The 14,707-nt window shown below is 38.7% G+C and overlaps 2 protein-coding genes across 2 annotated transcripts in view; one reads left to right on the top strand and one right to left on the bottom strand.

Moving 5' to 3' along the window:
- The window catches only part of LOC127619766 (junction plakoglobin-like), a 108,932-nt gene that overhangs the window by 2,125 nt on the left and 92,100 nt on the right, over window positions 1-14,707 (bottom strand). The window contains exon 15 of the mRNA XM_052092749.1: window positions 137-288. Within this exon, the coding sequence (XP_051948709.1) occupies window positions 152-288 (137 nt within the window). The 3' untranslated portion in view covers window positions 137-151. The remainder of the gene's footprint in view (window positions 1-136; window positions 289-14,707) is intronic.
- On the top strand, window positions 1,919-13,631 carry LOC127619765 (uncharacterized). Its single transcript, XM_052092747.1, has 7 exons — window positions 1,919-2,147; window positions 4,276-4,718; window positions 4,903-4,967; window positions 8,987-10,028; window positions 10,116-10,271; window positions 10,372-10,464; window positions 12,576-13,631. Exons 1-7 carry the CDS (start codon window positions 1,967-1,969, stop codon window positions 12,867-12,869), a joined length of 2,274 nt encoding a protein of 757 aa, XP_051948707.1. The 5' UTR covers window positions 1,919-1,966; the 3' UTR covers window positions 12,870-13,631.

Here is a 14,707-nt window from a genome sequence, read left to right as displayed (position 1 = left end):
TTTTCAACAACATCTTTTGAATTGTCCCCACGGCCAGATCGTAAATTGTACGATGTTGACAAAAGAACCATATATTGTAAATCACACATGTATTAATAAATAAAGTAGCCATTTTGGATGATGCAGACAAGCTGACCTGTTGGCAGTGTTGTTAAAGAGGATTTGGGTACACCTGTCGAGGGTCATAGGTCATTTCTGTCATGTATTGCTCATGTAGCTCAGGGTCCAGTGGGAGACCGTCCATGGGTATATCAGGGTAACCATATGGAGGGTATACTGCATCCAGCTCTTAAAGAGACAGAGAGAGGAAAATAAAGATACAATGTTTATCTGTAATCCTCAAAAGTTTCAGTTGTTTTTTATTTAACATATATAAATAGCTTATTTAAAAAATTGCCTTTAAATGGTTGCCCATAATGACAGGATAGTTAGAAACCGATCATGCAGGAGAGATCATGTGAAAGATACATTATGCTGCTTATGTAACACTGTATCAAAACCCAATGTAAAGGACATGCAGTAGGTTTGACACATTTTGGAACTAAAAATACATTGTTTTAAATTAAAGGAATATTGTGGGTTCCAAACATGTTACACTCAAAAGACAGCATTTGTGGTATAATGTTGTTTACCACAAAAAAATATATTTTGACTCCTTTAAAAAAAAAAAAAAAAGGCAAAAATCTAAGTTACAGTGAAGCATTTACAATGGAAGTGAATAGGGCCCATTTTTTAAAGGATTTAAAGATGCAGTCAGTAATTTTTAAAAAAGTGAAACTAAACTTCTAAAGACATGAATTGTAAATTTTGCAATATATGAATGAAAATCATGGCCTCTCACATTTAAAAGACACCAGTTATATCAGTAACTTTATAAAAGCTGTTTTATTCTACATGGAGAGCTGTAAAGTTCTTTAAATCGTAATTCATATGGTCATTTTAAGGTTTTAGTTGTGTTATGTTCTGACTCGTCATTGCAATGAAGCTGTAATGGATCAAATTTTTCTAATTGGTTAGTTATTTTATCCAACTTAAATTTTGTTTATGTTCATTTTGTATTTAAAATGAATTAAATATAGCACGTTTCACTTATCACACTTAAAGGTGCATATGTTAAAGATCATGATCACTAACACTCATATCAGTAACCGCTGTTTTATTCTACATGGAGGGGGTCCGCACATGGGGCGGCCATGTTCGAATCACATGGCCTGTTATTGAACACCTTCACTCATTAAATGAATTAAATCAGGGGCGAGGCCACATAAGGACCGGGATGGGGCTGGTCCACCAAATCAAAATGGGCGAAATACACTTCCTGGCCAAAGGAGAGTTATATCTAGAGTCAGATAATTTAAAGGCCCATCTTCAGGGAATTATGGTGCGTTCACATACAACACGAAGAAAATTCTCTCAATTTCTCTTCCCAGTCCAGCCCTGACTATGAACAATAAAAGGCAAATTACTAATAATAAACTTTTTTTTTTTAATCATTTAAACAACAACTAATCATTATTTTTGTTTCCAGTAATTGTGACCTATGTATTAGCTGTGTGAAAGAGTGAATACTGACTCATAACGACTGAGGAAAGGGGTACACTTCATAATATTCACAATGAAATCAGAAAGTAGTCACAGAATTGAGGTCCACCCTGTTTACCACGGTCCCCCCACTTTGAGATTTCTGGCCTCGCCACTGGATTAAATTAACATGGCTGACAGTGAATATCTACAGTAGCATTGGTAACAGAAAACTATAACGTTTAAATGATGCTGTAACCACGCCATTAGGGGTTTGCATGTCCAAGACGGTATATTCATTAAATTACTGAGCGACCATTGTAAATTGTAAATGCAGCTCACATCCAATGCAGACGGTGGCGCATATCATTATCGGGCTCAGCAAGATGAACGCAGACAAATAAAGGAGGAACAGAATCGTTCAGTGACATTTTATCAACACACCATGTCTAAACTGCACGGTTTAAAGGGGTTTCTGACAGAGAGGTTAACTTTGGCTGCCCAAGAAATTTTTACGGCGGTTGAAGACATATTTGCAGACTATAATGAGGAGATTTGTCGCTCCAGACATGAGATAGAGCTGCTGAAGAGACGCCTGCAGGAGGCTGGAGTTCAGATTCATTCTGGTTAGTGTATTCACGCACATCCGAAGCTCATATTTATTTATTTATTTATTTTTTCACGTTTGGATTTTTATATGCACTTCTTAACGAAATTTCGATAGTCAAGAGTCGTTATCGCGTTTACCCTAGCCGATTAAATGAATAGTGTATAGTGTTCATATTTATTATTAATATTACCTATTGTTGTCATATCAAGTCAATGTAGCTTTATACTGTCACTCGACTAATTCTCATGTTTTATAATGCGGGGTTCTCAAGTCTGTATCTTGGCCCTTTAAACTGAATCATAATATTAGTCGACTTGCTGTACCATTGTGTTGTTTCCTACTGACAGTTTCAGTATTAGATTGAGCACATAAAGCTTAATAATTATGATTATATAATAATAGTAAGTTTAGTATTATTATTAACCTTTCTGAACATAGGTATTTAACCTTCATATTTTTTGGTCATAGTTTTTGTAGACTAATATACCTTTAAAGTAAAAAAATTACTACCATTTTATCGCCAGTATTCTTAAAGGGATAGTACACCTAAAAATGAAAATTCTCTCATCATTTACTCACCCTCATGCCGTCCCAGATGTGTATGACTCTTTCTTCTGCTAAACACATTGAAGAATATTTCAGCTCTGTATGTCCATTCAATGCAAGTGAATTATGGCCAGATCTTTGAAGTGCCAAAAAGCACATAAAGTCAGCATAAAAGTACTCCAGTATTTGAATCCATGTCTTCTGAAGTGATCCAATCGGTTTTGGGTCAGAACAGACCAAAATGTAGGCTGAAGCCCCGTTCACACTGTCAGCTATTTTGTTGCTAGATGTCGCTTCTTTCTGTATTTCTTGTCGCTAGTGGGCGTTCCTACTTCTGTCGCTCTAATGTTATTGTTTGGCTGCACAACTGGACATAGCTTCAGAAAATCTGATCACAGATGAGCTAGATTGCCAGTAAAACAAACATATTCTTATTTGACAAGGAATCATTTGTTTTGCCTCTAATAATGAACATTCTGCTTTTATATAAACTAAAGCTGTGCTCAATGCATCCCATCATAAACAAGACAAACAATCTATTAATGTATGCATTAAACTCACTAACCATGTTGCCAATTTCTGGTACATTATCCAATTTGATTAAGTCGGTTTAAAAATTAGCATTCTGGATGGGAACATTTTAAAACCGCATCAATACTCAATGCAATATATCAACACAAAAGATCTTTCAATGTATCAATCAAACTCAATCAGAATACTGACAATTACTGACATGTTTTTCCACACATCACTGTTTTATTATATCCATGTAAGTTGTTACAGAACAGTAAAATCGATGACGACAACAACAACTCTGTCTTTTATTGCACTCCTCTCCATTATCTCACAGGAGACTGATGACATGAGCGTCACTGTCTTTTCTCATTGGCTGTCGCTGCGCGATATCTCTCTGCATTTGCATCAAGTTGAGCTTTTCTCAACTTTGTCTCGTCGCTTGACATGACCACATCCTGTCGCCAACGGTTGCTGTCGCTCGTGTCGCAGGAAGTCGCCAGCTCTCATTGAAAATGAATGGTCTCTTATTGCTGGCAGTGACAAAATCGCTGACAGTGTGAAATGGGGCTTAACTCTTTTTTTTATTTTTTTTTACTATAAATCTTGACCTCTGCAGTCTCCTTGGTGATCATGATTTTAAGCTCAATTACACCTCACAGCGCCATCTAGTGCTCTGTGCATGCGTCAAGGACAAGGTGAAATCAAGCTTAAAATCGTGCAATGGAGTTACATTTTGGTCTGTTCTCACCCAAAAGTGATTGGATCACTTAAAACTTGGATTAATCACTGGAGTCTTATGGATTACTTCCATGCTGCCTTTATGTGCTTTTTCGAGCTTCAAACTTTTAGTCACCATTCACTTGTATTGTATGGGCCTACAGAGCTGAGATATTCTTCTAAAATCTTCATTTGAGTTCAGCAAAAATGAAGGTGGGATGGCATGATGATGAGAGCATTTTCATGTTTGGGTGAACTATCCATTTATTGCTCATAATTTCTTGCCTCATTCTTCTTCCCCAATATTTGCTTCTTTAAATTCACAACCATCTTTTTAATGTTTCTCTCTGCTTTAACCCATTAAGAATCACAGCCCTGCTCCTCTGAGACTTCAGCGCCAAAATGCACCCAGACATTTTCAGAAAAGCAGTGGAGATCTGAATATGACGGGAAGGACACAGAGATGCATATAAAACTAAAGGTCTTTGCAAAGCAGGAAGATAATAGAGTGCAGATGCCTGTGTGTAATGAATCTGCATCTTTATCAGCATGTATGGACGTTGAAGATGATCAGCTGGTCAGCAAAGACGTTGCAACCTACATGATGGAAGATTTTACCCTCATTAACCATGCTGCTCAGATTAAGAACGAACCTGAGCCTAATCCTGAAATTGGTAGCACCTATCAGGCACAGCACATCACAAGATACAGCTCGGATGATACAGGGGACAGTGATGCATCCAGCAGCGGCATCAAAATAGAAGGTAGCCACAATGGCTCCCCTGCTCATGAGTCACAACTGCATGAAGTAAGTCTATCTACTCTCAGGAATTCTTGTCAAGCACCCTTTCACATCTGAAAGCTTTTCTCAAAGCAAAGTATTATTGTTGTAGTCCATCCCACAGTTTGACACCACTTGTAACATATGTACTATTTTATTTCTAAGACCCCTGTAGCATAAATGTGAACTAATGGATCTTATTATTTTACAGCTGCCCAACAGAAATCAAGAGATGTTGACACCGAACAGGATGGAGCTGTCGCATATAAGAGCGAGGTAGTGGGTGTTCTTTAGTGTTTGTGAAACTCTTCAACTGTCCTGATTCTGATTTCATGATGACTTTTTCCAGAGGTCAAAGTGTGCTGCTACTAGCTTGTGTAGACAGCACAAATCCTTTGCCTCCCATACTTTAGGGGCGGGTAAAAATACAGATTTTCTGATGCATCACGATCATCATTTGAAAAAATTAAAAACTGAACAAATTCCAAGATCTATCTAATACTCAGCCATCTACAATGTAAGTAAATCGCTCGCATATGCGACCTGATATCAAGCAATGTGACTAAATGTCCGTGATTATAGAAAATGGCTGGTAATTGCTTTGATTTCACTCATCAGTGTTTGAGTAGAATAGTGGTAAAGAAGTTCAGCACTGAGATCCTTCAACAATGCGTTGAGAGTTGCTAAGTTTGGTTTGACTTGTTGCATGTAATGTGTTCAAAGACGAGATCCATTTGTCATTGCCGTTCGAGACGGGCTTAGGGCGCGGTGAAATGAGTGCTGCCCCTCACCCATCACGCACTGCAATTTTGTGGAGATCATGGTGCTAAATGACTCGTAGACGACCTGAAAAAGATGAATCAGATGGATGAGGGGCGGCACTCATTCGACCAAACCCTAAGCCCATCTCGAACGGCTCTCCTCACCGGACCCTCGCGGGCCGGCTGTCCAGGGCCAATCGGAGTCCCGCGGCATCATTATGTTTAGGGGGGATTCTGACTTAGAGGCGTTCAGTCATAATCCCACAGATGGTAGCTTCGCACCAGTGGCTCCTCAGCCAAGCACACGCACCAAATGTCTGAACCTGCGGTTCCTCTCGTACTGAGCAAGATTACTATTGCAACAACACATCATCAGTAGGGTAAAACTAACTGGTCTAACGGCCGCCGTTCTTAAAGAGCTAGTACTGTTTTAGCATGTGCTCTACAAACATTTACATTTACATTACATTTATGCATTTGGCAGCCGCTTTTATCCAAAGCGATTTACAGTGCACTTATTACAGGGACAATCCCCCCGGAGCAACCTGGAGTTAAGTGCCTTGCTCAAGGACACAATGGTGGTGGCTGTGGAGATCGAACCAGCGAACTTCTGATTTCCAGATTACCAGTTATGTGCTTTAGACCACTACACCATCCCCACTCCACAAGCTTTAGGCACTTGTGAAAAATGTTGCATAGTGAGGATGCCTTAAATAGTTTTCATTTATCACTTAATATCATACAAAGTAGAGTAAACATAAAAAGAGCTAAATCAATATTTGGTGTGACCACCTTTGCCTTTAAAACAGCCCCAATTCTTCTAGGTACACCTGGACACAATTTTCTTGGTTTTTGGCAGATAGTCTTGGAGAATTCACCACAGTTCTTTTATTTATTTAGGCTGTCTCAATTGCTTCTGTCTCTTCATGTAATCTCAGACTGACACGATGTTCAGTGAGGGGCAATGTCATCTCTTGCAGAGCGCCCTGTTCTTCTATTCTAATCTTTTCTATTTGCAAAAGTGATGTTTGGAAGTCTAAAATTTATTTTTCCTATTGACACACTAAAGCTGAAGATATAAATAACCATCTTAAGACAAATGTTTTTGTGAAACATCTTAAGTGCCTAAAACTTTTGCAAAGTTTCCTGTTTAAAGAAGCACGATTGTACTATTGATGATTCAATAGTTTCAGATTTGTTTAAATAGATCTGTGAATCAGGGGCCTGGGTAGCTCAGCGAGTATTGATACGGACCACCACCCTTGGAGTCGTGAGTTCGAATGAAGGATGTGCTGAGTGACTCCAGCCAGGTCTACTAAGCAATCAAATTGGCCCGGTTGCTAGGGAGGGTAAAGTCACATGGGGTAACTATTAGTGGTTCTTGCTCTCAGTGGGGTGTGTGGTAAGTTGTGCATGGATTGTAGCATGAGACTCCACATGCGGAATCTCCGCGGTGTCATGCACAATGAGCCACGTGATAAGATGCGTGTATTGAAGCAACCGTGACTTGTCTTCTGCCACACGGATTGAGGTGAGTAACTGCGCCACCAAGAGAAACCATTCAGGCCAGTTGTCAGTCTGTTCTCTCATCGTTTTATGATGAAACCCATTTAAAAGAGAATGAGAGTGTGACAATGAGGGCATGGCTGGGCCGGGATGGTGCATGGCTGGCGCTGAATCGGCGGGAGAGCAAGATAAAGGGTGCCGGAGGCACCAGAGAGAGGCACGTGTGTGTGTTTGTTTTATGATGAGTATTGCATTAAAACTTTCAGTTGACTGTTCAGCCGATTCCTGCCTCCTCCTTGCCCGTCTTTATCAAGTTACAGAGTGTTTGTCCAAAGACGGAGTTACGCTGGTTCTTCTTCTTCTCTATGTTGATGACTTTAAATTTTGTTGTTCACGTGGAACACACAAAAATAATAATAATTGGGTATTGGCAAATCTCTCAACACATTTCATGCTACTCTGACCAGTATTTACTTGGCTATTCTCCACAAAGCTATTGTTCCTGCATTGGGAAAGTACTATATTTAGCATGGTAGCAGATAATTTAGGGGCTCATTCCATGAGTAGGTTTGTGGAAAGTTTTTCAGTATTACATATCTGCAGATTCTACTTGGGGCATGTTGCAGATATTGCGGTACAAGAACTGTCTCAAAAAAGAAACACTCTACACATGTGGCGAATGCTCCATCACGTTTGCTTTGGTGTGAAAAACCAGTGCGCTCTGACAGAAAAACTACAATATTTTCATGTTTTGTCTTGATATCCACCAGATCTCCATCATGACCTGTTTGAGGGAATTGTGCCTCTAGAGTTGGCATTCTCTTTCAATGATTTCATCAAGAAGTATATTATGCAATCAAGTGGTTTGACCAAAAAAATAAAAAAAACTGCCCTCTGCCAGTTCCACTGAACTTGACCATTCAGAAGAGCGGGGGGGGGGGGGTTGTTACCTGCAGAAGAATCAGCATGGAATTTGCTCTTGGATCTCAAGGACATAAGTCGAATTTGTGCTTCCCCTTGTCACACAGGAGAGACCATTTCTTACCTGGATTCCGAGATATCAGATCATTGACATATACTGTAGGTTCTTTAATATTTTTCCAAACTAAATGCTCATTCCAAAAAAACACCATTACCTTGTGCATTATCCAGAGTTGATAAAAGATTCCAGACCACACTGCACTTTGAAGCAAAACACTGTTTCTTTAAGTGCTTAGTCAGCCAAACCAGCACATTCTGCAACATTTTACGATCTCTTAGTGTTAAGCATCAGCTTAAAATTGCCTACCATCTTTATGGCACGGACATTTTCAAACCTCCCCTCGACATCACAATGCTGACTACTGTTCCCTCTGAAGTATTAAAGGAGGACATAAAGACAGCAGTCTTAAATAACTATCCAGATGAGATGTGTTCATTTGGCAATTGAGATGTGTCCTATTATGGGACAAGTTGCTCTATTTCAGGGATGGGCAACTTTGAAGGGGCGAGGGCCAACATTTTTTATCCATTCTACCAAGGGGCCGGATTACAAATCCGCACTCTAACAATGTTAACCCCTTTACTCAGTTTCCTCATTATTGTGGGTAATCTATGCACAACTAATGCAATGTTCTTTGAAAGATTTTGTTACCTTTTATTACAATTTTTATTTAACTATATTTCTAAAAAAACGAATATAATTATTTTGTAACTTGCATTTTTGCTAAAACATGCCGTTCACGTATACAAATTCATGTTAAATTGACAAGCAATATACTTCAGACTTACATTTTAAAGATAATCATCTAATTTGCATATTTTTTTATATACAGCACATTTGTAATGTCTTCCTTATCTGATACAGTCCAATTCATGGATCTCTCTGCTATGGAGCTAATGATTTAAATCAGGTTTGTAACCCAGGACCAGAATTGAGAACCACTGCACTAGACCAAGGTTTTATACTGCCCAAATAATGGATGCTTGAATTGTTTAGTGTATATATGCCTGTAGTAATAACTAATGATTGTATTATTCTTATTACAGGTTACCAGTCAAGATGTCTGCCAGGCTACGGGTAATAATGGATGGTAAAATCCGCAAGCTTGTCTTGCCAAGTGGAATCCCTAAAACTGTACCTGAACTGAAATTGCGGGTAAAGGAAACATTCATGCTTGACAGGGAGTTCTGCCTACACTATTTGGACTCTGATTTTGAGGGTCAATTTTTTACTTTGATGGCCACAGATGAAATCAAAGACAATGATACAATCAAAGTTGTTTTCATAGAACCACAGCCCGTAATGGCATTGACTCTTCAGGAGTGCTTCAGTTCCATTGGCCAGGAAAGTTACCATTACTCCACTATGCCAAATGAAGACACCAGCTCATCGCGATACCGAGATGCAGTCGGCTTATTCTCACCTGAGAGTACTTCTAGTTCTTCCCTACGTTCCCATCCTTGGCCAACTCAATTTGAGATACCTTCCTTTGCATATGACACAGAGCTCATTCTTAAAGCTGGCAATGAGGCATACACAAAAGATGGAAGCTTTCTCATCAATCCAAGTGTCAAATCTGACATTCTAGAAAAACTTGCTGAAAGCATTTTTGAGTACACCGCATATCCTTCCAGTGCTCAAAGAGAGCAGGTTGTCGAAGCCTTGATTCAAAAGCACCCATGCCTTAGGGAGCCTGGATCCTTTAATGGCTTATATGGATGGAATACCAGACTTAAGTACAAGATGGGCAATTACAGAGCTAAGATCAGGTCCATAGGTTGCCCCGAACTTGATGCGAACAGCATTAAGAGAAAGGCCATAGATGAGAGAACTCCAGCCAAGAATATTAAAAAACCAAAGAAGGCAGAGGTGAATTACCTACCACCACATCCACTTGGTGAAACTGATGAGACCCTAGAAAAGGAGCGTGTGGAGCTACTGTTTGAGGTTAAGAAGAGAGACAACAACCAAACTATCTGTCAGAAAATGCAAAAGACCTTCTCTTACCGCAGAAAAGAGATTATTCTACAAAGCCTTCCTGTGATTGATATTAAAACAAGATGGCCTGCTTTGTTTCAGCCCTCACAGGTAGGTTTACTCTGTTTTAAAGTGTGATGACTTAATGGAAAGATGTCTTTGCCACATATGCCCATTTCTGTTTGGGTTTCATTTTAGATTGAAGAGGAATTTCAAAGGATTACTACAATCCGACTACAATCAACATTCATGCAGAAATTAGACCTCTACACCCCAAAGCTGCTCAATATGTTCAAAAAAAAGGGTGGTGCTGCAGGAGGGAAAATCAGCAAGGCCATGGATTTGCTCTATACGGTGTGTGATCATTGTATGACAATATGAAGAAGTAAAATATTTGTATGTTATATATCAAAGTCAAATTTGTAAGTAATGTACAAATTGTATCTTTTGATAGAGCAACACCATTGATAGAAGACGACATGTTGTTATCAGTAGCCTCATCACATACCTTGGCGAGAAAGTGGAAAACCTGATAATGGAGCATAAGGTAAAACTGTATAGATTTGTTTTCCCTGTGTAAGTGTTGCCAGTATTATAGTTCTTTCTGCTTTTCCCAAATTCATTATATTAATGTTTAAATGAATATTCTGGGTTCAATACAAGTGAAGCTTAAATTGACAGCATTTGTGGCATAATCTTTAATATCACAAATTTATTTTGACTTGCCCCTCCCTTTCTTTAAAAGAGGCAAAAATGTGGGTTACAATGAGTTACTTATAGTACAATGGAATTGAATGGGGCCAATCTGTAAACGTTAAAATACTCACTTTTTCAAAAGTATTGCCAATTTAAGGATTCTATAAAATGATAAGCTTCACATTTCTGCCTTTTTAAACCTTCCAAATATTGGCCACATTAAGTTCCATTGTAAGTGCCTCACTGTAACCTCCCAGGAGATCAGCAGTAACAGAAATATTCAAACCAGCCTGTCTGGCACCAACAATCATGTCACGATCGAAATCACCAAGATTTTCCCCCATTCTGATGGTTGATGTGAACATTAACTGAAGCTCCTGACCGGTATCTGCATGCTTTTATGCATTGCACTGTTGCCACACGATTGGCTGATTAGATAATTCCATGAATAAGTAGGTGTACAGGTGTTCATAATAAAGTGCTCTCTGAGTGTATATCTCAACATCAAATAACAACACTTGATCTCAATACTCACAAAACTAAATATCGTCATAAAATGGAAAGGTCTGTGACAATTCCCAGCCCTAGTGGTCTTAAAGTACGACTACTTTACTGGGCATGTGGATTATATACACTGCTTATTTAAATCCAAACGGCGACTTTTTTTTTGGCAAGCCAGATCATTAAGAGCCAATCATAATGATTGGATCATTATTGCAGTGATTAATATGTTTCAGCTGGCAACAATTCTTTTAACCTTAACTGATGCAGAGTGTAGCTTCTCATTTCCTAAACAACCATGACTGAAGACGTGTCCCGTGTTCGTGCATAAGATGTTACTCTGTTTCAGGGTAAATTATTGGCCTGTATCAAGCAAAGAAAACAACTATGGAGATTGCTGGAATAACTGGAACTGGGTTAAGAACTGTCCAACGCATTATTAAAACCTTGAAGGATAGTGGTGAACCGTCAGCTTGGCAGAAATGTGGTCAGAAAAAAATCGTGAATGATCGTGATCTGAGATCACTAAAACGCTTTAAGTCACATTGTAAAAAAAATTTGACAGAAGAACTCATGGCTATGTTTAGTAGTGAAATTAAGAGCATTTTCACATGCACAATTCGACGAGAAACTATAGGATTGGGACTAAACAGCTGTGTAGCCACAAGAGAGCCACTTGCTAGTGGAGGCTAATCAGAAAAAACTACTTCAGTTTGCTAGGGAGCGCCAAGGTTGGACTGTGGAGCAATGGGAAAAGGACATGTTGTCTGATGAGTCCAGATTTACCCTACTCTCAAGCGACGGGCATGTCAGGTTAAGAAGGGAAGCGCATAAAGCAATGTTCCAGTCATGCATAGTGCCCAGTGTTCTGTGTTATGATCTGGGGTTGCTTCAATTGGTCAGGTCTAGGCAGTAAAATGAAGTCAGCTGATTACTTGAATGTACTGAATGACCAGGTTATGCCATCAATGGATTTTTTTCTTCCCTGATGGCACGGGCATATTCCAGGACAACAATGCCAAGATTCATCTGGCTCAAATTGTGAAAGAGTGGTTCAGGGAGCATGAGGAATCACGAATCCTGACCTTGAAACCCATTGGAAGTCTTTGGGATGTGCTGGAGAAGACTATACGGAGTAGTTCGACCCTCCCATCATTAAGTCAAGATCTCGGCCAAATATTTGTCAACTCTGGATGGAAATAAATGTTGTGACGTTGAAAGAAGATTGTAGAAATAATGCCATGGCGAATGCGTGCCATTATCAAAGCTAAAGGCGGTCCAACTAAAGGCAGTGTATAACCCAGTAATGACAAAGATGAAGAATATTTCATTACATACCTCAATTTCATGCAACCGTTTTTTTAAGCAGGCTAGGAGTGAAATGGAAATTCTTTGTTGATGTCTTTGTTGAATACTATTACTTTTTGTGTTGGATATTCAAACACTGTTTTGACCCCACAGGATCTGTATGATGACCTCACTTCCATGATCCTCAAGATTTTTGTCATCAGCAGAGTCACCGATGACAACAGTCCCACAGTGAGGATAGTCTTTGAAGGATCAGAGGTGCTTACTGGTGTTTCCGATGTACCCCAAGCATGTGGTTTCCTAATGGGACTCATTTATGCTTTAAACCTGAGCTACCCTAAAGAACTTAAATATACCTTTGAAGTTTTTCAGAAGGTCTTTTTGGAGCTGGATGCAGGGAATCTGTCTTCCAAGGTGCACACTTTAAAAAGCAAATTACTTGCTTAAAAGGCTTTGGTTTTCTTGCCTCCTTTCTTTTTTTACAATTCAAATTTGTTCACAGATTTTAAATGTGTGCAAGTTGAAGGTAGTTCATTTCAATGTGGTCTAATTGAATCGGTGTTAATTCTTCTCAGAATGCTAATATGCTGTCTGATATTCATGTCTCTGGTCTTAACTTTCACTTTAGACAAATTTGAATTTTGTGGGTTTTCCCTTATTCTGTTTTTCATTGATGCCAAATCATTGAATGTGATAAATGTGCTTAGTGAAAGAAAAAGTACTGTTTTTGAGTTTACCGTGTAAAATATCATGTCCTCCTGTAGTTCCTGTATTACTGGTTCTTTGTAGTCACTTTAATGACAGGTGGGCATAATTACCATTTAAGCCCAGAAACATGGCATTTTTGTTTTTGTTTTTTGTTTTTCTTTAAAAACGGCAAAAATTGGATAAGAAATTGTTGAGTAGGACTCTCAATAGTAAATGTATCTAAATGCTCAAAATTGCTGCTGGTGTAATATTTTAATTTAATGTTGTTCTAACATTGTACAATACATACAAGTACTCCTTTTCAGTTTTAGGTTTACTGTTTTAAATAGATCAAGACCAATCTTCATGTTGATGTACAGCAAGTACTCTATATTTGTGACGGGTATATGCAGTTTAGTTTGGCATATTAGCCCAAGAAGGTGCTGTTTTGTTCCTTTAAAATAAAATACTGATTACAGGCCTCTGAATTGAATGCTGTTGTAATGTCGCAATTAAATTTGTACACTGTAAAATGATGAAATGTCTTAATTTTTTTCTTCTTTGTTTTGAGACACTTGCTATATATATATATATATATATATATATATATATATATATATATAAATAATATAAAATGTAGTCTGGTGAATTCACTAAACACTTTTTGCACATGGTATTTGAGCACAGAAATCTGCATCTTATTCACTAACAACCCACAATCTAGTTTAAGAAGATTCAGATTCAACTTTATTGTCATTGTGCGGAGTACAGGTACAGAGCCAATCAATGAAATGCAGTTGTTTTCACATATCCCAACTAAACTGGGGTCAGACATGAAACAGCACCCCTGGAGCAGATAGGGTCAAGGGCGTTGCTCAAGGGCCCAACAGTGTTATCTTGGCGGTGTTGGGGCTTGAACCCCCGACCTTTCGGTCAGTAACCCTGAGCCTTAACCGCTGAGCCAATGAGCGAGATTTCAATTAAGTCATTGTCAATTTCTTTCTGTTTGAGACTAACAGGAACTGTTAGACAATTCATCATGTTCCCTACATCATGTTTGCCAGAGAGGGATTCTACCTGATGTGTGTTTAACAGGAAAACAGAAAACAACTACACCTAGCTTCAGCAGGACCAGACGGGACACCAAGGCCAGAACGCTATGCTGTACTTTAGTTTAAAAGTCTAATACCACATAATGTTTATCTGGACTGGGTAGGTTCTGTCAAATTTGATGGGTCTAGGAGGGAAAATGCACACCTAACAACCTGCGGCAAACAATATCAGAACCTTACAGCCCGTAATTAGGTGATGATAAGAGATCGGCTTAACGAGCTTCTCTGTACCAACGACTGACTTTCCCCTTTTTTAAAGCCATTGCTCTGTGGCAAAGATGGTGCTGTAATTTCTGATGTAATTGCTAAAAAAGTCACTTAGTTCATCAGGCCTACTTTTTTGTAAAGTAATTATAATTTACTTAAATTGTTTTAAGCGTTCCATCTTGTGTCTCATTACATTTTTGATATGCTTTAAATTATGAGACTATGATTTTAAAGACAATTATCAGATATCAAATCTTGTTTTTTTATAATGCACAGTTA

This window comes from Xyrauchen texanus, chromosome 26 (genome assembly GCF_025860055.1).
Source record: "Xyrauchen texanus isolate HMW12.3.18 chromosome 26, RBS_HiC_50CHRs, whole genome shotgun sequence".
NCBI lineage: Eukaryota > Metazoa > Chordata > Actinopteri > Cypriniformes > Catostomidae > Xyrauchen > Xyrauchen texanus.
Note: the sequence above shows the minus strand (reverse complement) of the source record. Positions and strands in the feature narration are given on the sequence as shown.

Coding starts and splice junctions, on each gene's coding strand:
- LOC127619765 (XM_052092747.1), top strand. CDS start 1,967: ATGTCTAAACTGCACGGTTTAAAGGGGTTTCTGACAGAGAGGTTAACT. Junction 4,719..4,902: donor ATGAGTCACAACTGCATGAA/GTAAGTCTATCT, acceptor ATTATTTTACAG/CTGCCCAACAGAAATCAAGA. Junction 4,968..8,986: donor CTGTCGCATATAAGAGCGAG/GTAGTGGGTGTT, acceptor TTCTTATTACAG/GTTACCAGTCAAGATGTCTG.